The sequence below is a fragment of the Carassius gibelio genome, chromosome A14 (genome assembly GCF_023724105.1).
Source record: "Carassius gibelio isolate Cgi1373 ecotype wild population from Czech Republic chromosome A14, carGib1.2-hapl.c, whole genome shotgun sequence".
Taxonomy (NCBI): Eukaryota; Metazoa; Chordata; class Actinopteri; order Cypriniformes; family Cyprinidae; genus Carassius; species Carassius gibelio.
Window position 1 is genome coordinate 24,140,097 of NC_068384.1, and position 23,287 is coordinate 24,163,383.

The window sequence follows — 23,287 nt, forward strand, 5'->3', positions numbered from 1 at the left end:
ACACACATGGATCTGTTTATATAAATGGACGTTTCTGTATTCACTGTAGTTTATGGGTAAAACTGAACCTTTCAACATCTTGACAGCCACTGTGCTTGAACAGGTTTTTTTGTCATGCCCAAAGATCGAAGCTTCGATCACTTTCCCAAAAGCTCCATGCCCAAGCACCTTTCCTGCAAACATGAACAAAGAATAAAAGTTAGTAAAAGAAATGTTTTACTATCCCTCATACATAGCATTCAAGACTAGAATGCTTGCCAAAAAGTACACTTCAATAGTGTGCCATTTCAAAATGATTATCAAATAGGACTGAATAAATCTAACCACTTCTAAATAATTTAGCCAAAGCAAGCAATTCAATGAACAAGTGATATCAAAATGTCATGATTAACAACTGTAACACAGTGAAAACGCAGTGATTTTTCGTGCTATGCATACCATCATTGTGCTAAAGCTGATGTATTAGTCCAGGGGTTCGCAAACTTATTTGTCAGCCGAACTCCTTAAACATAAATTATTTACTTGAATGCCTCATATTGCTCATGCTGAGACATCGAGACACAAACAAAAAAGACACTGCTGCTAATGAAAATGGCAAGGATGTTCACATTTGAGTTGACTTCACAAGAGCTAACACACTCTACAAATTATAATTCAAATATTTAAGTTTTAAATTCTTCACTTTCAAACATTCAAATTAATCCTTGAACCTTTTTTATTATGGTGAAATGCTGTAAACTTCTGTCCACTAAAATAATGGGAATTATGAAATTGTACATGTAAAAAAAAGTCAACACATTTACTGTGAACTGAGCCGCTCTGAAAACATGCTATCATCAGCACAGTGACACAGACTATATACTTCTTTACTTAACAGCCTGATTTGATAATTATGACTTGATAAGATATATCACTGCTTCAGTTTTGTTTTGTTTTGAATAATTCAGCCCCAGTTCTAAATTTTAAAGTTACATTTGTTTTAAACAAAATCAGCTTTTCATCCACTCACAAACCCCCTGTAGTTTCCTCACGAGACATCCTTTATCACATCATACAAGGATTCCGGAGCCTAATGCTTAATTAAAATTCCATTGAAAAAGACTAGACCATAAATATACTTCTGGGATCCAAGCCATGAAAGTTCTTCATTTGGACCAATTAAAATCCTATATCAGAGTTTTTAAAATGGACAATCTGTGAGAGTACCGAGGCGCAGTCTGTCTCGGGATATCTCCCACTGGCTGGAGTCGTAGGGCAGGTATTCACACTGCTCCTCGAGCGGCATCTCCCCCGGGTCCATGATGATTGACAGATAGCCTGTCTTGATATCTGCTGGGTTCACCTGCAGGACAACACCATAACAATTACTGATGGAGGACACCGCAGCCTATAGGAAAGCAGAAACAGTGAGAGATTATGTTGTGGACTTGCTGACTCCACTACTCATGTTCAACACTGAAGTGCCGATATGGTTTGAAAGCCAGGGCACTGTTGATATTAAGTACATATTATTACCAAAAAGTCTTGCTGACATCATGGGAGATTTAAATAATTGTCCTTGAATCACTATGTTATTATTGCATGTAAAGTGCAACACATTGTACTGACTCGCTTGACGTTGCAGAAGATAACAAGGAGAAGGACCCAGAAAAAGATGGCGATGACTCCCGTCCCGATGAGAATCACTATTTCTACATTGGTCTTGTCATCAGAACCTGGCAGACAAAATAAATGTTTCTATTAAAGCTTACTTTGAATATGAACTGAATATGAAAGTCCACATCTTCTAAATTGATTTAATTCTAATAACATGCATTAGATTCGGCTGTTTTGTACTAAGATTAAAGGAAATTTGTACATTAGCTGTCATAATTATGTATGTAATGATAAAGAAGAGATGCATGAAGGTTAGAAAGGAGCTATGTCTGTTGAGGTAAGGGTTTGGGGTCCTCACAACAAATACATCTTCATGAAGGAACTAAAAAAAATTAATCACAAATTAAAACTTTTAATTTAGTTAGGATGGCGTAAGGAAGTAGGAATTAAAATTAGATTAAGAATATCTAAGAATAGACATCAGTAGGTGAAGCCCTCACTATGATATAAAACAAATGTGTGTGAATGTGTATGGTGTGTGTTAGTCTGTGTATGTATAAGAATACTTGAACCACTAAATAATTTGAATTGAAGGGCAAAGCACAATCCTGAAACAGGAGAGTGAAGTAAAAACTACAGCACCACCGGACGCAAACAAGAGGCTCTCACCGATGACTGACACCGAGGCAGAGGACTGAACACAGCCCCTCTTGTTGCAGGCCGTGCAGGTGTACAGACCGGCGTCTTCCTCTCGCACTCGCTGAATGCTGAGAGTCCGGTTGGAGTCCTGCAGGAGGATCCCTGAACACATCCACAAAACTGTCAAACACACAATCTGCCAGCCAGCCATGGCTTTATGGCACAGCATCCTCTTTTGTTACGGCTTTCTTGACTTATTTATCTGTTGTCTGAACTGGAAGAAAAAGAAGCCATCATGGTATATAGCCACTGATATTCTTTATTCATCAATACTTTCAGAAAATAAGAAAGAATGTGAATTTTTAGCCCTGTGAGCTCCATATATATATAACATTGATGCCATAAAAAACTTTGCTAACACTTTATTTTAAGAAAGAATTATCACTATTAACTACTTGCTTATTAGCATGCATATAACATATAGCTAACATATTGGCTGTTTATTAGTACTTATAAAGCTTGTAAATTCTGCAAGACTATATATATTTTAGATCCCTTAATCCTACATCTACCTAAACTTAACAAATACCTTACTAATTATTAATAAGCAGCAAATTAGGAGTTTGTTCAGGGCAAACATGTATCTAATAGCGATTCCTAATCTAAAGTTGAAAACACAAGAAAAACTGAAATGTGGAACTGAAATGTATCTGATATATGGCCTTAAACAAGGATTTATGGGAAACATGAATTATGTTCTTTTCCATTCTATGACATGCTAAGTTCAATTAGCAGGAAAAAGCAGCCTGATCTCTCTTCTATTACATAATAATCAGAGACTTGCTTCAGCTACAGTGCTGAAAGTTTAATCAGAACTGTATTGGATTTCACAATCTATAAATATGTCTGTGGTTTTGCTATGAATTGAAATGGCTGAGCAAAAAAAAAAAAGGTTTAACATATTGTCCAGTCACACATTAGCAGCACATTAGACGTCCTGCTTATAGCTCTTGAACTCCAATATAATATGCCCCTCAATAACACCTATCAGCAAACAGCACAGTACATGCACTGCATGTGAATTCACTTACAGCCCACTAGCAACCCACATACATTCCCCAGAGCTGGGGTTATTATTTTGTTTTGTTCCAACTATTCACAATATACTATTATACTGCAGTCCAGTGACCCATCCAACTTCCAATCCAACAGATCTCCAATATATTAGCATGAATGGAGTGCCTTTACCAGTACCAGAATTACATTGTGTGTGTGTTAGTATGTGCTCATGTATAAGGGTGTTCCTATTCGAATGTGCTGAGATAGAGGGAATGGCTGTGGTGGGTGTAATGTGATCTGTTAATTAATTGTTTTGGAGAAGCTTTAAATGTTAATTTGAAGAAAGCTAAAGAACATGCACAGAAATGGAGAGGAAATCAAAATGGAAAGGAAATCAAACTGAAAAAGTTTAAAGCAGACAATGCAATATCTTCGTGCCTAAATCTATACCTTTTACTTCACATATCCTGTCAAACTCAAAAGTAGGGGTTCCCTCAAATTAAACTACAGTAGTTTTTATATTTTCTCTAGAAAATGTGAGAGTTTGCCGAGGTGGTGTCCTGAGTGGTTGCCAGGTCATTGATATGCGGTTGCTAGGTTATTCTGAATGTTTAGCTGTAACATATTTGGTATAGTACGGTGATGCTAAATGTTTTCTAAGCTGTAGAAAGTGGTAAGCAGAAATCATTACCTGAAACAGCTATTTATACCTGATTGGTAAATACAATATTTAGTTTGATTCGGTCATGTTAAATTACATTTTTTAATAAAAACTTGAATAAAACAGTTAATATGGATGTGACCATTTTTAGGTTGCCTTTTTTTTCTGGGTGGTTGCTCATGGAACAGTTCAGAAGAACCCACCAGCGATGTCTCTATGATATTCAGGCTTTGACAAATGACTTCAGAGTTTTTGATAATACTTTTTTTTGCTATTTGATTGTTTTGTATAAGAAATAGTATATGTGTTGCTGGCTGGTATATGGTGAGGTTTATCAGTGGGTTACGTGGCAGGGACAGGGTAACACTGTTATTACAGATATTAATCACAGACATCCATGCAGGGTTTTTTTATATTGACCAATGTAAAAACATGAATGTACATAGTAAGTACACTGTATGAAATTATTGATTTAAATGTTAGGATATAGAAGTAAAAGACACATTATTGGTCTAACACCCTTAATAACTGTGGAGAAGGACAGCCATGAACGAGTAACCTGATATCTGATGGAGGGGTTGGCTATCTTTAAACCAGGATAGCTGAGGAGAGGGTGTGCCCTCGACATCACACTCCATCTGCAGCGACTCGCTCACATTCACCGTCTGATTGGTGGGGTTGTTACGGTAGCGTGGTGCCTCCAACGCTGGAACGGACACAGCGAGAGAGAGAACAGGCCTTCAGTTTTAGTTAGATCTTGATGGCTAAATCATTTGTAGTGACAGTGACATATAGACACATTATAAATATACTGGCCATTTTGACAGTGGGCAATAACAGTCCTGCATGATTAAAAGAGATGTATCTGGTTCAAAATGTACAGACAGCTATATCAGTGGACAAAGAAAAATTTAAATGCACAAAATCCATATTCAACCTTTGTTCCAAAACCTAACGAGACCTTATTTTTAAGGAATCCCAAAGATATCTTATTTCATAAATTGTAAATATACTTATTTCTATCCTTACTTCTAAGGATGCTTCCTCAGAAGTCAGCTTTCCTTATATTGTAAGCAGCAAACAGCATTCTGACAGCAAGACCGCTCACTAGGTTTTGAAAGTAGGTCAGCTTACAGGAATGCCAGTCTAGAAAAGTGATCACTGAATGACCTTCACCTTTGACTGGGATGTACTTGCGGTGGCAGTGTTTCTCTCCACTGCGCCGGTTCTGCACCTCACACACGTAGTTTCCCTCGTCCTGTAGCTGGATGTTGGTAATGGTGAGCTCCAGCACCCAGTTGTTGCTGGCGGTCTGGAACGATAGCTTCCCCCCCAGAGACTCGGCATATTGGTGCAGACTCTTGCAGTCCAGCTCTGGAGGAACAGCTTGCGGGTCCAGACGGTACCAGCGCAGGTTCTCATAGGTGTAATTATCTGCATTACACTTCAACCATACCAGGTCCTGCTCAAGCGGGTCCTCCGAGGGCTCCATCTCTATCCCGAAACCTTCTGGAATAGCTGAATAGAATAAGAAAAATTATAATTGCGATTGTTTTACTTCATTGAAAGGTTAGGTTTTTGAGAATGTTTTAATGTTTTTTAAGGTGGTTGTCTATAAATTACATTGGTTACCAATTTTAAACAGATTTTAGTAATTTGGTATATCAACATTATTTCAGTTCACAAAATATGTATTTTTTTATTTTTTTTTACTGTTTACTGTTATTTATCAATCTATAAAAGTTTAAATATTGCTTCCATGTTTTTTTACAGTAAAGTTCTGGCAACCACAGTTGCAGTTTTTTTCTGTAAATAACACAGCCTTTTTATATATAGTTTATGGTTAATACTCGGTGTTAAAGTTTTCATGAAACAGAAGTTGTGATCATCTTTTCTTTCCTATTGTGAAATATAACCAAGTGAAATGGCTTCTTAAACAAGTTTGGTGCATCAGGAAGCTGTGTGTAGTGAAGATCCACATATCTTTGTTTGGCACAAAAGTGTTGGTGAAACTCACTGGTCACGTAGAAATAGATCAACCGTTCATCTCTTCCCACTTTGTTCTCTGCCGAGCACTTGTACATAGCTGACACATTGGCGCTCTGAATAACCAAACGGCTGACGGTCTGTGGAAGCAACAGAAACCATTTCAAAGACTGACTTGTTTTCATTTGGATCACAGGCAATTAACTCAGTATTTCTTTATGTTGTGTTGTTACAAACCTGTATAGACTGCCTTCTGTGGAACACTAAAAAAATGTTTTGAAAAATAACACAGTGGGGTTCAATCTCTTTTTGTGCTCAACAGTAGAAAGAGGTTCAGAATGAAATACAGTAAGAGTAAATAAATAATGACAGAATTTTTACTTTTTGCTGAACTATCCCTTTAAGCTATATACTGTATTGGTCTCTCTTTCCCCTTCCACTCCTATTCCCAGGGTCACACACAGGAAATCACCTCACAGTTGTGACAGAAAACAGGAAGAGAGTGCTGTGTTAATGTGTGTTTATTCCCTCTCCATCCAGGAAGCAAGAACTGGAAGATGGGTTTAAATATTTCGAAAGTGGAAATTGTAACGCATTCGCCCCCCACCACCTCCCTAACCCTAGATGTCAAGTTTCGGATATCTGGTGGCAAATAAAACACTCAGGGTTCATGTTGCGGGCACATAAATTTGGTTCGGACTCTCAAGGGAAACCTTCAGGAAATAAGAATAATTCAAACAGGAAGCAAACCTTTTCTTTCCCATCCACCATCTCAGTCAAAACGTCAATACTCTCGATAGGATTGACAGCGTCTTCAGGATCCAGATCTATCCAGTTTTGACAGATGGGGATCTTGTCTCGTTGACCCCTTCGACTCCTGTGAAAATATAAACACAACTATGAATACCACCGAACACGTTTATAAAATGTCTGTGGACAAAACATCACTAACGTGTGTGTGGGAATGAGAAAAAGGGAGGGAGAGCGGGAATATCAGATGCAGGATGTGCACATTGACAGTTCCCACACCAGGAAGAGCTTTTAGATGCGTCTGCTTTCCTGTGTGTGATGAGAGCTAAGTAAGGAACGACAAATGAAGGCCACACACAAGTGTTAGCCTTTAAACCATTTCAAAGAATTAACAGTTGGTGGTGTCCACCTGAGTTGACGTCACTTTTTTTTAATGACGTACGACTCGCATTTACTGGGGAATATCCGATTTGTCTGCTTACATGGCACAAGCAAATGCACGTATCCGATTCATATCCGATTTATTACCACATATGAATGAGGCCTGAATCCGATCTGAGAATATCAGAATCCATGCGATTTTTTCCTGCTTACATGTTCACCGGTCATATCCGATCTGTGCCACATGAGAGGAAAAAATCCGAATTGGGTCACCTGAACCATGCAGTGTAAATGGGGCCTAAGTGATAACACATATCTAGATAACTGGTCACACCAACAGATGATAAAGTTCTGTTCATTGTAAGTGTGCACTGCAGTTTTGTCTTCAGCTGCCGTAAATGTTCAATATTTTAATTCTAATTGACGGTTAATGCTTGAAAATCATTTTGTAAGCGATTTCAACAATACAGTTCCTCAGTGTCATTAAGGTTATAGTTGTGGAGTGGGCTTTGCTATTCTCAAAGAATAAGAATGGTTATTTACACATACTGTACATTTGCAAACCTAACTTTTAACAACAAGCATGATAACTTTCCACTCATGCAAAGTTGGCTTGAGTCATCAAGCACCAAAAAAAAATAAAAATAAATGCTTAGGACATAGATTGCATAGACAACTTTTATTAAAATCCCATCATGCCAGCTGTGAATCCCCCATATAATGCTTTAAAAACTGTCTGGGTAGGAAGCTCACTTGGTTTTGGAACAGTGCTGATATCTACACCCTCAGAGTAGAACGCACAGACTGATATCAGAATAATAACTGCTGATAAATATTTAATGCACTCTGAATGCTAGTCTGAGTGTGATCAAGGACTCTAGGCCTCAGCTGTGAGATGAGAACTGTGGTTCGCCTCCGGCTCTCTCTGGACCTGTCTGAATGATTCAGCTGCTGCCCGTAGTGCGATCCCTCCGACCCGGACTCTAGAAGGAACACAAACCACAGAGAAGATCCAAGGCGTCCTCTTTCAGGGCCAGAGGATGCTTGAATGAATCTGTCTCTGTGTTTCCTGTTGTTTAGACGACAGGCCTCTGTCCTTCACACTCTGCTCTCTCCAAGCTGAACACTATAAATATCCCTAATGCCCTCCTAACCTCCCCACCTTCCCCATCTGCCTTATCTCCAGTCAACAAGGAAGAAAAGCTGCCACCACGCCGCCCGCTCAGCCTTTACTGCAGGAAAAATAAACAAGGCTTCTGAAAACACGGAAAAGAGCATCTCCGACCAGTAAGAGACTGTGGGCAAGTCGCCAAAAGGAACAAAGACTATCCACTCTGAACTCAGTGTGAACCGCAAGCACCGGCGTTTAAGATTCAATGGTGATTTGGACAGCTTCGCCAGATCAACTAATAGTCCCACTGATCCAGTGTTGACACTGGGAGCACAATCCCTTCAGAGCAGCAACATCCTGAGACCTGAGATGTTTAGAGTACCTCTTAACCTCGTTCTCAGCCCTACCACATGAATTCTTGACAGGCAGAGGTTTTCAGCATGATTCAGATTAGGTGTCAGATGTGGCGTGTCGATCCAGTGCTTTCTTACAGGGTTCTGCGGGTGCTGTTGAGACCGCAGGGGCTCCACGGCCTCCACTGCCAGGTGATGGTGGCAGGAGGGGTCCCGGTGGCGGTGCAGGTGAGCGTCTGTCGACTGCTCCTCCTGTAGGGGTTAGAAGGTGTTGCTGCCTCCTTCTCATGGATCTGAGGAGGAACTAACCATGCAAATCAAGAAATGTAAGACAGACAGATATCACTAAAAGTCTTTAGAATAAGCTTCCATTTGTCAACATTATTGAATTAAATTAGTTAACATGACCAAGCAATAAAAACATACTAATTAATCAGAGTTCAAAATAATTTCAACATTTACTATATGCTTTTAAATTACTCATACATTGTTAAAAAGCTGTAATTGTTACTTATAATGTAATGGACCTGAGCTAACGTGAACTAACTGCTAAATTGCATGATTATTTTGCATTATAACCATTTTTACTGTGTTTTGTATCAACAAGACTTCTTTCTAAATTAAGTGGAATCATGTAAATGATTCCAAACCTTTGGCCAATAAGTATATCTATTTCACGACCACAGCTATGAAATCTTAAATTTTAGTCCATGCTTTTTAGCTTCCACCCGCCATCCTTATGCTAGTGCAGGAAAAGGTTTTTCATGCATTATTTATTTATCTTCATTCACTTGATGAATCATAATTATACTGCACCAACAATCTTTCTGTTTCCAGCTTAGATTTTTAACCACCATGGGTCTATTTAATTTATATTTAATAATGGATCAACCTAATACAAAACAGCAGATATTTCAAACAAGCATCGTTGAGAGAGTTACCATTGACTATGAGAGTAAAGTTGAGTCTTTTCTCCAGTGCTGCACGTGTGTTTTTCAGGACCAGAGTGTATTCTCCAGCATCCTGCTTACACACCTCCCTGATCTCCAGAGCATGCTGCTGGACCCTAAACCGGCTGAACTCTGGCCGTCTGGTGATCAGCTTGCCATTCTTATACCTGCACACATATAGATGTTATAGTGTTTGGATAAGTATATGCACATTCATGACTACTTTTAAAAGAGCAAACTTGTCCTGTGTCCATGACATTTTGATTCCATAATGTGACGTTCATCAAGAAGAAAAATATAGGATGGCATTTGATTTAATCCTTTACACAAGTTGCTCATGTGTGCTGAACATGTAGCTTGACGGTTTACCATTGTGTTTCTGGTAAGGGGTACGCTGACACTTTCAAAGGCAGCCAGACAGATTTTTGTCCTTCTTTTGCCTCTATAACTGATCCATTCCTGAAGTCCAAGCTGATGAAAGGTTTCTCTGTGGAATTATAGAAGAAGCGCTGTTACATTAGCAGTCATTTATGGTAGTTGTTTAACTATATATTCTAATATTTCAATTTATAGTAGTACAGGCGTAGTTATTTTGTTACCTACCGTGAACTAAGACTACAGTAGTAAGCTCTCGTTTCACCTCCACACTTCTGGCCGTGCAGGTGTAATAACCGCTATCATCCACGTGAACGTTTCGGATTGTGAGGATACTAGAGGCTTCTGTGGCTTTGTCCAGGATGTTACGCACAGACTGAAAACTCGCCGGCCTGTTCTCCTGTCCGCACAGTGCCATAAAATATCTGATTTAATGGTCTGCCTTTTGTGTACTTATTGTGTACACTTGGTATTTGAAACATCACCAATTAAAATACTACATACTAGCACCTATAACTAGCTTTTCCCTCATTTTGAAAGGTCACTAGAACGACTATACCACAGTCATAGATCATTGTGAGTCATACTGGCACAGTGAGGTCTACACAATATATAAGAAATATAGGTTACACTTTATTTTAAGGACCAATCCTTACTATTAACTAGTTGCTTATTAGCATGCATATTACTTGCATATTTGCTATTTATTAGTACTTATAAAGAACATATTAATGTTTTATTCTGCATGATCATAATTTGGAAATCTTAATCCTACCCAATACCTAAACTTAACAACTACCTTACTAACTATTAATAAGCAGCAAAATCTGAGTTTGTTCAGGGAAAATTCTTAGTTAATAGTCATTATGTGTTCCCTATTCTAAAGTGTTACCAAAATATATATTATAAATATATGTAATATAAGATATGAATATATAAAATATAAGATAATTGGAGCCCATTTTTTCTAACTTTGATTTTTTGTATTGTGCCAATATTTATGCCAATTTAAAATTGTGTTCTTAATGCATGATTTATACAATTCTAAAGAAGTACTTATACATAATGCAAAACATAAACAAACAAAAAAGTACATGCATACATACATAAAAATAAATAAAAATATGGGTAACACTTTAGTATAGGGTCCCATTCACACTAATAACTAGATGCTTATTAGCATGTCTATTATTAACATATTGGCTGTTTATTAGTGCTTATAAAGTACATATGATGCATGACATCCATAATCCTACCTAATACCCTAAACTTAACAACTACCTTATAAACTATTAATAAGCAGCAAATAAGGAGTTAATTGAGGCAAAAGTCACAGTTTATGGTTAGTTAATAGTGAGAATTGGACCCTAAAATAAAGTGTGACCAAAATATGCTTTATTTTCTTTATGCAAAATATACTTTTTAGGCAAAATGTGACCTGTACATGAATTGCATGACTCCAGTACACAAGAGATGCATAACTAAGGCTGATGCAGAAATTAAATCCTGGACTACTGAGAGAGGAAATAATAACTGGATAGATGTATGAGTGGCCACAGATAAGCACATGAGTGTGGGAGAATGATTAATATAACAGTTTGCTTATATTAGCAGAGATTTTTTACTATAGAAAAGCAAACACACCAAAGCCGCTACATTTTTGTTCACAGCTTAATACCATCACAGATTAATTAGATAAAGGCCATTGTTTCTGAATTGGACAGGTCATGTTCTTTCTTATACTTTAATCAGAAACAGCTGATAATCCTGATAACTGTAATATGAAGTGTGGCCTGGTAATTACCTTCTGGCCTGGGTAGTCCCATTGGAATTCCACACCAGTTTTGAACTCCACCAGCGCTGTGCAGTTCAGCTCCAGACCCTCGCCCTGCATGAGCTCCACGGGCGAGTCCTCGGGAAACAGCTTGAGCTCGTGAAACTTCAGTCCTGTTAGGTGTTGCAAACATGGACTTGTCAGCACTTTTCAAGTTCTTGGATCCATGGATGTAGTATTTGTAGCATTGCTGTCTCCACAATGATACGAGGGTGTTGTGGGTTGCCAGGCCGCTGTTATGTGGTTGCTAGATGCACTGGACTTTTTTTAATGTACCGATATACAGTATCGCTTAAGTAAGCAATGTCCTTGATGAAGTGTAATTACACAAATAAATACTGAGTAATATTAATTAACAGCAGGATTAGGTTTAGGGTTTTTTGCTTGTAATTATGCATTATTTAATTATACTTTACTGTTATTACTGTAGTAACAAGAACACTGTAAAAATAAAATGTTACAGATTTTTGTGTGAAAATGCCAGTCTTACTATTTAAACAATCATTTGACCCAAATTATTGAGGTATGAACCACAAACAATGTGGAACGTGTTATGTGTTGAGTTAACAAGTGCCTTCCTAAGTTAACGTCACTACTAATCAAACTTTCTCAGCAAATGTTAAAATATTGTAAAATTACAGGATCTTGCATTGAATGACGTGTTTCAGTGAAAGGTATTCTTTACTGTGGCCCTTTGTGTGTAATAACCTCATTAATCGAAATAAACCCAACTATTAATTTGTGAGTTGTTGGTATTTTGTAAGTTTGAACAGGCCCAAATAGAGCAAGTGAAGCAAACAAAGCCATTAAGTAAATTTGATTAGATATGCTGATGCCATATTTATTCAGGATTTCAGCTGGTATGGACAGTATTGCTCTGTTTACATTTTCCCCTCTTCAGTAAAAAGGCTATTGATCTTGGCGAATGTTTTGTATGACCCTCACTTTAGATTAAAAAAGAAGGATGACGACCTCATTTAGCAATGTAATGATAAAGTATTTCTAAGAGGTCCCTGAACAGGATGGGAGAATCTCACAGCCAACTCCAGAACCAGGATGTGGAAAGACAATCTACTATCTGGACAAATCTTGCTTTCGGTATGAGATGAAATGTAAAGTCTACATCACAGATCATTTTACTCATTAAATCATCAAATTATACTCAATTTAGCGACTTTTACAATAACCTACAAGACGTTTAACCAAGGAAAGCATGTTTCTAGATCAACAAAGTTTGTTGGTTCAGGTACAACATTCCTATTAACCAATCAGCCTCAAATCTACTGCAATGGGCGGGGCTGGTGGAGAAAGCTGTTCCCATCCCTAACCACAACCTTAACATCAAAAGATGGAAACTGGAATGTGATTGTTGACATGGATTGTTTGATGGATGGATGTTTGTTATTCATGTCATTCAGCACATACGTATCTGCCAAATGGTTTAAATTGAAAATATAAATGATCCCTCTTGGCAATATCCCCCATTATTTTCAATGTTTTTTGCAAAACAAAGAATTCAACTTACTCAATAACATCTTGATATTTGATTTGCTATTATAGCAATAACCATTAATAATGTTAACTATTAAATTACTGTGTTAAAAACTGCCAAGGATTTAGAAAGAATGCATTAATACCTAAAACAACTTTTTCAAGAAAGATTCTCAAGAAAAGGAATGTGTGTCAAAAAAAATAATAATAATCTGCTCAACGTAATGTTAGACGGTTATGATATGAAGGGCAGCTATTCAAATTAATACTTACCTATGGCCTGCACAATAAATACAGATGATCTGTGCTCGTTGTTGTGGACTGAGGTGGAGCAGAAGAAGCCGAAGAAGATGGAACTGTTCTCAATGATGTGTCTGGGAACCGACCAGCCCCTTTTATTATTCCAGGTGATCTCATTGCCTTCTAGAAGCAATGGAGGCTGCTCTACCTGTACGAACAACAATGCATTCAGTTCAAACATCATCTGAAGGTTTGAAGTTCTTTAGGGGTCTTCATGAAATGTCTGTAACATACTTTGGTTAAAATTCCTCAATGGTCGTGCATGCCTCTTTGAATGATAATGAGTTACTGCTCATCCCACACATCATATGGCCTGGAGGTGGTGTTATTCAAATAGCTAGCTATCTATATAATACCAGCTGCAAATAGAAACAGGGCACTGTATATGTATATTTGAGACCAGACGGTAACAGTCAACACATATTCATATTTAACTAAATGTCCTTGGGGATGAATGAGTAGGATTAGGGTTAGGGTGTTTGGTTAACACATGGCTGAAATCAGTTAAAGCACATTTAAAGATGTCTCAGTAAGTTAATTTTAACTAAGTATAAGCCATGGACCCAGATCTTCTGCCCCATTTCAACACTACAGACTTTGCCCAGTGAACTCAGCCCATTTCTCATGATTACCTGGAGAACAACCAAGTTGCTAAAATTCTTAGAAAAAAAAAAAAGTTTATTTAAATTACTGTTTTCATTTCCTTTAGCTTGGGAAGCTTTGTCACTTGAGTCAGCTAAGGGCTAAAGTTACATTTATGCTGCACATACAGTACCGCTAATTATCCTGGGCTTGATCTCTAAAATAATACGAAAACAAATAAGCCCCCTAATCCATTTTGCAGAAACAGAGAGATCAGGTGAGCTGCTGTTGGAAGAGTGTTGGAGGACCTACCAAGAACAGAGTGACTTTCAGGTCAGGATCTGAAACCAGGCATGGCACCTCAATGTGTGTTTGAGAATCCGTTATGAAGATTACCTCCATGCCGTTCTCATTTGTCTTGATGAATGGATGTTGTGGGTCTGTTTGTTCAAAGAAAACTGACATTAGTACAGTTGTCTACATTAAAACCTGTCCCTGTGTTACCTTAAACCAAGCCAAAAAACATACAGGAACTATATCTTATTGCTTATAGTTCCCTTCGGATGATATAATACCTTATAGATAACAGAAAACGCTTCAAACAGATTTACTACAGAATTTAAAAGCAGAAATGTAAATCTTTTGTTAAATGCATTTTAAATTTTTTATATCTGAGCTGTAACATTGGTGAATCATCCTCTGGTTATATGTTACACATAACATAATTTCAGTGGCCAGTTATGGTCTGCATTCTAACATGTCTTACACACACAAGCATGCAAATACAAGATAAACATCCATAACTCAATGGACCAACAGAGATTTCCTTCAAATGTGTGTACCGTTAAACCATGTGTTACATTATTTAGGTTGCAACACAACACCTTGTGAACTGTGGACACCAGACTTTTGCATTCACACAATTACATAAAGGAAATGGTAATACTTCAAATTATCTTAAATCATGGTCATACTGTCAAAATATTGTGCATGTATTAAACATTTGTTTGTGGCACTTTACACTTGCCTCCTAGACTTCCACTGTACATGTATGACTGTACACACTTAATGATTTTCTGGGCCAATCAACAGCATGTTACATACGTTGTAGATAAAGCTTAAGTATTTAACCCATAATACTCCTTTAAAGCCAAGGGTTAACATTCCATCTCAAGTTCTTTGACTGAATATGCACAGTTTTAGCCAGATTTAGTCTATGGACCACCTCAAATATCTAACAGTGCACATTTTTATGACCAAACTCTATCAATAGTCTCCAGCACCATTCTTTAAACCACTTAATAACAGCCTTTTGTCTTGGTCAGCATCTATTTGTGTTGGACACTAAAACAAACCTCTCCAGCTTTCACTTCAGTAGGAGGTCACAGCGTCGTTTCTAAGCCTTTATTTGAACATCACCTGGAGATGCCTTCATCTCTAGAGTCGCCATTATTCTAAAGAGTGTGATTTTTCCTCACATGGCTTAAAGCAATCACTCCAAGCTGTCGGAGTCCAAACAAATGGTTTGTATCTTAAGGTTTATGTTTCTGCCCCGCGGTGGTCTGCATACACAGACATAATAGGAAAAATATACAAATCTTCACAGTTACACTGTGTCAAAATAAATCATCTTCAGGAGGTGAATTGCTTTTGTAAGGGTGCTTTCGAAGAGACTGGGAGGCACTGAAGGGCATGACATGTAGCTATAACTAATAAATCTGAGAAGCAGCGGGAAATATAAGCATTAAACTGAAGCCATATGCAGCCAATTGCCATTCTGCTTTACGATTTCAGCTGGCTCTGATCAACCCCCTGGTAAGATCTGTGTAAACCGTTTTGGCATCTTGTCAGGAGAAATAACCCAGTATTTCACATGAGTGTGAGTCAGCTGACTCTTTGACCAACTGGTTGATAACCAATTAGTTACGAAAACATTGCAATCCACTAAGTACAGCACAAACAAGCAGAGCCGATGATAAAAAGGTTATCTATGAAAAAAATAATCTACTAACAACACAGGAGCAAATGAGTGAAGATTTGCTTTTTGTGGGCTGTATAAAATGGCACAAATACCAGTAACATGAGTAGCAGACAGAAACCTTAGTATATAATGTTGCGTGATTCATTTAAATACTTAAAATACTTTAAATTTTACATCTGAAAGGGAAACTCCTACAAATGCATATGTCATGTCAAGTCACCTTTATTGGTATGCCACTTTATACAACACAGTCAAAAAGGTCAAAGCAGCTTTACAGTGTTAAACAGGAAAATTGTAAATCAACGATGCAAACAAAATTAAATTCTGCTGTGAAGCAGCTCTAAAAAGAGATAGTAAACAGTAATAAAAATAGAAAATATTGGAAAATGACTTTTGCCTTTTCAGTGCTTATTTTTCACTATATGTCTTTAGTAAATCCTGACAGTAGTTTTTAATGCCCAAGAGGGTTTTTATATTGGCACAAGCTGTTAGTAAATCTGGTCCTGTTACAGTCATGGACTTCTGTTCCTTTGTGTTATCCCTATTTGGTCATGTTCCATTCCTAATTTAGTTAACTGATTACTCCCCACCTGTTTCCATTTCTCTCATTACTTTCCTTGTGTTTAAATACCCTGTCTGTTTAGTTTCCAGTTTGTCCGTTATTGTTCTATGTTCTATGTGTCAAAAACACAGTAGAAAAATTTGTTCTTCAATGATTATTATAGTAGAACAAATGCTATTTTGGCATTGATGACTAACTAAAGCAATCACCACGCTTTTCCAGCTATTCCAGGAGCGTCGGCAGACTATTTTGGCATGTGAACACAATATAAATGTGAACTTCACTGAACTGTAGGGACTACTTTTATGTCCTGTTTTTGTCCTATTGATCACCATAACCTGCCATTGTGGTTGAATTTTTCTTTTTACCATAAACCAATTCTCGCTCAGTACCTGCTCTGACATAAAATTTCTCTATTAAGCCTAACTGTTTACTGTTTGTACCGACATTCTTGGATAATTGTCTTAAATTATGTATGCTTATAAATAGCAATTATCATGTTTCAAAATGAAATTCTTACATTCTTCTTAATTTTATTAATTAAAATGTATTAAATATATTAATTGAACCTTAGCAAATATACCTAAAATTCAAAAACTGAAAAAGGGTATTTTATTTTCATTCCTTTTATTTCCGTGAGAATAGCTGCCATTGTTGTGCAATAGAACATTCAAAACAGGCTCATTAAAACTCAAACGTACACATACTGTACGAGATGAAATGTGTGTAGATCTTTACAAAATACATCTGGATTATAAAGCCTGTGACAAGCACATACAAGATAAAATGTCCTTAAAGAACGCTTGGATTATGAACTGGGTTGAGCGAGCAGTGCAGAGCATATTAAGCGAGTGGAGCGTATTCTTCAGAAAGGCACTCTGCACTCTTAAGGAAATATTATCACTCCGCTCCCACTCCACTCCACTAACATGCTCTGGTGGTGATATCAGCAGATTTGGCATTGAGTAAATTTCTTAATTGAATTCTTATCTTTAAAGATAAAAGCTCTTTCCTAATACCAGGCAGTCTCAGGGTAAACCAAACATGTTCTGCACGTGTTCATTTATAATCTTCTCTGATCTTCTGATGTTTCGAATGAGATGTTTATGATGTCTTTGTCTGTTACCCAAAGAAAACAGAAACTTTAGACAAAGATAGCCCGGCCAAGCATTCTTTGAAGGGATTCAAATAAAAATGGGATTTGTGATTTGGTTTGGCTCAGGAAAATGCCACAAAAGGGACCAGACACTCAAAGTCAACTAAACTGAACTACATTCAGAGGTCAAGTATGTATTTACACATATAAGCTAAAGAACAGGGAGGAACTGAAGTCCATTTGTCTTTAACATTAACAATAACATTAACCTTAACTGCAGGCTCATAATAAACAACACTATTTATGCACCATTCGAGTCTCCATAGCTTCCTAATGGTATTACTTACTTAACTTACATTATTTTAAAGATTGAGCTATATATATATATATATATATATATAAAACAAAGAAGAAATGAGGGTTAAGGATGTAATTAATTAGCCATTGGCCTTATAACCCTATAACATGTAACCCTGAATCATCCATAGGAAACACTTTATTTGTAGTTAGTAGAATGACTAAAGTGGACGATCAAAATACAGTGTCACCCATTAGTTTGATATAAAGCATATTATTAATTACAGTTATATATACAGGGATGCACATAAGTTCTTCAATCTGGTTTTCCTGAGAGCACCTGGAGATTTGGTTTGGTGTTCACACTGCACATAGTGTGACCTATAAAATATAACTATTAATAAAATTATTAATAATAGTAATAATAGTATCATAAAGTGTCATAATACTATTACATTTGAAATAAAAAGTGAGTGGTTTTATGGTGTACTTAAAAATTAAATGATAAAATGTTCTTACATTTAAAAGAAAATGTTTACTTTTTTAAAAAAATTTATGAATTTTCAACATTTTCAAACCTAAAATCAGCAAGATTTTATTTAGTCAGGTTGCTGGAAAGTAGGTACCATATTTTTCGGACTATAAGTTGCACCTGAGTATAAGTCGCATCAGTTCAAAAATACGTCATGATGAGGAAAAAAACATATATAAGTCGCACTGGACTATAAGTCGCATTTATTTAGAACCAAGAACCAAGAGAAAACATTTCCGTCTCCAGCCCCAAGAGGGGGCTCTATGTGTTCAGTGTAGACTACAGGAGCACTGAGCAGTATAGAGCGCCCTCTCGCTGCGGGACATGGTAATGTTTTCTCTTAGTTCATTTATCTTTGTTCATGTCAAATTTATTTTGTTAAATAAGTCGCACCTGACTTTAAGTCGCAGGACCAGCCAAACTATGAAAAAAGTGTGACTTATATTCACATCAGTGAATGAAGCATCATAAATATTTCGCATTTTGCTCTAAAACCAGCAGCGCATGGCCTAGATTTATGTTTTCAGTTTAAATGGAAATCTTACACAGTATTACAGTAAATCAATCTAAAATGTGATTTTGCATTAACAGTTCTCAACCGTGTTGGTATGCAAATGAGCGGTCTGAACTTATTTTGGTCACACATGCACACCTGTGCACCATTTGCATCCTGTGCATCCCTGTATATATATCACAGCTCACCAAAACTGAATGATACAACCAGAATTGATTCTAATAATAAAGCTAATTTTTTATTCTAGTAAGAAGTTTGTTTGTTTACAGTTCTCACCTCGCACAAAGACAAACATGCTGACTGCTGTGGTCCCATCGATGATGGCTTTGATGTCCTGGTAGAAGCAGCGGTAGTATCCTGAGTCATTGGCCTCGGTGTTGGTCAGTACTAAGGTCTTGCAGTAGGGTTTCCCAGGCTCTCCTTGACACTCCTTCACCCTGACTGCTCTGTGTCCTGGGATGTCAACGGGTGACTCCTGATCCTGGCGATCAGTAAACTCAACTTTACTCAAAGACACTTCAGGCCAGCTCCAGTCCAGAATACGCTGTCCCCTGGTGAAATGGGTCAGATATTCACATTAAAGTCAGTGTCATTCAAAAATGTTCACCAAAATATTGTCCCATGGTACACAACCACATAATACGCATAATACACAACCAGTTTGAGGGTGTTAATTCTGAGTTCAAAAAGTGGTTTATACCACAACAATTCCCCTTATAGACAAGACTGACTATCGCTGATTATATAAAGTTTAAGTCACCTCTTCCCGGCCCCTCCTTCAGTGTAAATCTAGATTTTTCATAAGTCTGAATATTTTAGAAAAAGAACAGCATGCCATAATGTAATACTTAGAGGAGGGTGGTTGTTTAATTCCTTAATTCTAGGGTTTGAGAAAAAAATTATAGTAATGTTCGCTTTAATCGTTTGCAAAAAAGTTTGTTTTCACTTGAAAAACATTATACAGTTATGCATATCTTGAACCCTGTGATTGAGGTTTGAGGCAAAGGAAAAGGCAATGACATTTAAACTGATGTGTTCCTCAATTAGATTAAGAAATACAGTGATTTCTGAAAGCCAGCCATGAGTTTGCGCAATACTGTTCATCGATCACACTGTGCGGTGGCCCAAAAATATGCTTTCCTCTCAAAGCTATATGTTTGTAAATGATGAAAAAACATTTATTCTGGGAATTCTTGGCAAGAAATTTTGAAGGTATTAGAGCTAGATATGTTGGATCACCTCCCTGCATGTTCATAACGCACGTATTTTTTGACTTAACCATCCAATCACTTCCACATTTTCCTTCCATATTTTACTTTTTTTTGTAATAGCTGACAGGCTTATCCAATTATTCAATCAATGTGAGCAAATAATGGGCAAATCTGTGTCTTGATTGTTTATTTAACTAGACATTTTATTCCATTTGGCACCAACAAATAATTAAACTTGTCTGTATTAGATGCATTAGGGTAGTCAATGTTTAATGTGTCTCTGGATAAAAAAATAAACATCTTTATCAACATATTTAATATAAGCTGCAAGCATAATAATTACAAAAATGCTGTTTCAAGTAGCTTAAGACAGAAAACGTTTAGTATTTAAAGTACCCATTGTTAGATCATTATATAGTACCTGCATGTAATGGTCAATGTGTCGTTAGCGTTAATCACAAGCTGGTCTTTAGTGTTGACAAGGGTGGGTGGACTCATAGAAAACCCAGTCACCAGACCTACAGTAAGAGAAAAGCATCATCGTCATCATCATCATCATCACAATATCATTTACCATGAGTAAGTTCAAAAGAAACAATCAAAGTCCCTTCATCTTCCAGAAACTTATAACCACTCCAGACAGATCCTTGGATGTCATTTCACCATGTGGAGGAAGTAAGGTCAAGTCTGTTCTTTGGGGTTTTAGTCCAATATAATTTACATTGCGGTCCCATTTAAAGTTTACACAATTTTCCTATTTAAGGAGATGTTCACTTTCAAGCCCTTTGAAACTCACTAAAACTGTGATTTGGACCTTAAACTGTTTGTTAACTTTTGAAGTCCACTACACTGGCAAAAATCCTTGGATGTTTTTTGTCAAAAACCTTAATTTCTTTTAGACTGAAGAAAGATAGACAAAATCATCTGAGTAAATTTTGTGAGTAAATTATCAGGAGTAAATTATCAGGAAATTTTCATTTGAAAGTGAACTACTCCTTTTAAAGGCATGTGGAATTCATATCACATTTCATTAGCACAGGGAGAACTCAAGGCAAACATTAACAAAATAAATTGTGGGAAAGGGGGTCCATTGTCAGGAGCGAAAAACACAGCTCACACAGAAATCTCTTTCAAAACAAGCAGCTTTCAGTGTGATGAATTCGCATGACCAACCTGGTCCAAAGTCTGTGTGGAGAAATCTTTCACCTTCACAAAGAATTCCTGATCATGTGGATTCCTTTAGAAATGGCTGGGTTTCACCCATGTAACATCACTGAACAAGCAGTAAATATGAGGCAGTATTTAGGCAGTATTACTTAAATTTTAATTTTACATTAACAAATATTTTTTCTTTGTTTTGTACTGTCACCTTTTTTCTCATCTGAATGTTTTTGAGGAGGCATTGCCTCCCTTGCTTCCCTGTCCAAAATTCACCTATGTCTGCTTGTATGATTGATTACCTGGGACTGACTTTCACATCATTAGGTGTTTCAATGGATATCCCAGACAACCATCAGCAGATGTGCTTCCTCATTTATTAAAGGACTTAACACATTCCTTGAGCACATTAAAAGGCCCTTAACCTGGTTTGTGTTTCGCTGACAGTGGGACAGAAAGGTCAAAAGGTCACTGTGCACATGTTAATTGGTCTATGAGTACTGATGGTATAAATGTCTGCTTTTGCTCTCAGAAGAATGAATATGCCAAGAGGAGTTATGAGATGCACCTGGATCTAATTAACACCAAGTGACTCCAGATCACATCAACAAGTGTTACTTTCTACAACAACTTTATAGAAGGAAAATACAGTGGAAATGAGTACACAATATCCTGTCAGAGAAAAATAAAACCATTTATGCAACTGAATATAGAGTCAAACTTTGTGCTTCTAATTTATTTCCCTTTGTGTGATATCATTCCGAGTAAGCAGGATATTTTGTAATTGCTGACAAGATTTTAGAAAGGCTAATTTACCACAGTTCCCTAAAACAATACTGCAACAATATATTGATATATGACATTGTATATGAATTCTTTTCTTTATTTGTTTTTGCTTCTTTAATGTTGTCCATATAACAAATGGGGCAATTACTTAGTTAAATAAACCAAATGAATCAAACACTTTTTACCCAACAACTTTTCTGTTGGTCTGAAAATAATAATAAAAATAAGCTAAAGCATCCCACGAGAAGCTTTATTAATCATAATCTCCTTATCTACAGCCAAACCTCTGAGGAATTCAGAGAACGTTGCCTATGACAATTTTCTTTGATATATATAAATACATTTTAAAATTGTATCCATTTTACTTCTATACATTTTATATATATATATATATATATAAGCGGCATCTCCTCTCTCTCTTCAGACTAGCAGAGCAAAATGCTTTTCATACCTGTCAATAAGAACACATTTCAATCACAACAGGAATATTTCTGGAGCAGTGCATTTCATGTGCACAATCCAACTTTTTCAGACACATCCGGCTTCAAAAGCCCACAATAGAATTTTGTAAATATCTGATGGCGAGTCAATGACCTGTTTACAGTTGAACATGAACATCCTGGTGGGTTTTCTGTGGATAAATGTGAAATATGAGGGCTCACATTTATTAGTTTTTTCGTTTTGTTATTGTTAGGGAATGGTTAGAGAACTGGACTCGTAATCCAAAGGTTGTGAGTTTGAGTTTCGGGCCGGCAGGAATTGTAGGTGGGGAGAGTGCATGTACAGTGCTCTCTCCACCATCATTACCACGACTGATGTTTCCTTGAGCAAGGCACCGAACCCCCAACTGCTCCCCGGGAGCCACAGCATAAATGGCTGCCCACTGCTCCAGGTGTGTGTTCACGGTGTGTGTGTGTGTGTGTGTGTGTTTACTGCTGTGAGTGTGCACTCTGGATGGGTTAAATGCAAAGGGAGAAAAACAAACATTGGCTATTTGGCAAGCATTAATTAGAGGCTTCTAACTACATGATTAATGGGATTTTCTAATATTGATGTAGAGAGAACTATTTGAAAACAGAAAA

The 23,287-nt window shown here is 37.1% G+C and overlaps 1 protein-coding gene across 4 annotated transcripts in view; it reads right to left on the reverse strand.

Moving 5' to 3' along the window:
* Positions 1-23,287, reverse strand: part of LOC128026919 (vascular endothelial growth factor receptor 3) — a 77,056-nt gene that overhangs the window by 6,887 nt on the left and 46,882 nt on the right. The window contains exons 2-18 of one of the 4 annotated variants that reach the window (XM_052614189.1): positions 20,683-20,779; positions 19,327-19,601; positions 14,377-14,508; positions 13,460-13,630; positions 11,666-11,808; positions 10,090-10,261; positions 9,856-9,973; positions 9,478-9,653; positions 8,675-8,840; positions 6,692-6,818; positions 5,973-6,081; positions 5,132-5,473; positions 4,515-4,661; positions 2,266-2,397; positions 1,609-1,715; positions 1,207-1,387; positions 69-173 (exon numbers count right to left, since the gene is read on the reverse strand). In XM_052614189.1, the coding sequence (XP_052470149.1) occupies positions 69-173; positions 1,207-1,387; positions 1,609-1,715; positions 2,266-2,397; positions 4,515-4,661; positions 5,132-5,473; positions 5,973-6,081; positions 6,692-6,818; positions 8,675-8,840; positions 9,478-9,653; positions 9,856-9,973; positions 10,090-10,261; positions 11,666-11,808; positions 13,460-13,630; positions 14,377-14,508; positions 19,327-19,601; positions 20,683-20,779 (2,700 nt within the window). The remainder of the gene's footprint in view (positions 1-68; positions 174-1,206; positions 1,388-1,608; positions 1,716-2,265; positions 2,398-4,514; positions 4,662-5,131; positions 5,474-5,972; positions 6,082-6,691; positions 6,819-8,674; positions 8,841-9,477; positions 9,654-9,855; positions 9,974-10,089; positions 10,262-11,665; positions 11,809-13,459; positions 13,631-14,376; positions 14,509-19,326; positions 19,602-20,682; positions 20,780-23,287) is intronic. The other 3 variants (XM_052614190.1, XM_052614191.1, XM_052614192.1) reach the window with 3 other exon arrangements.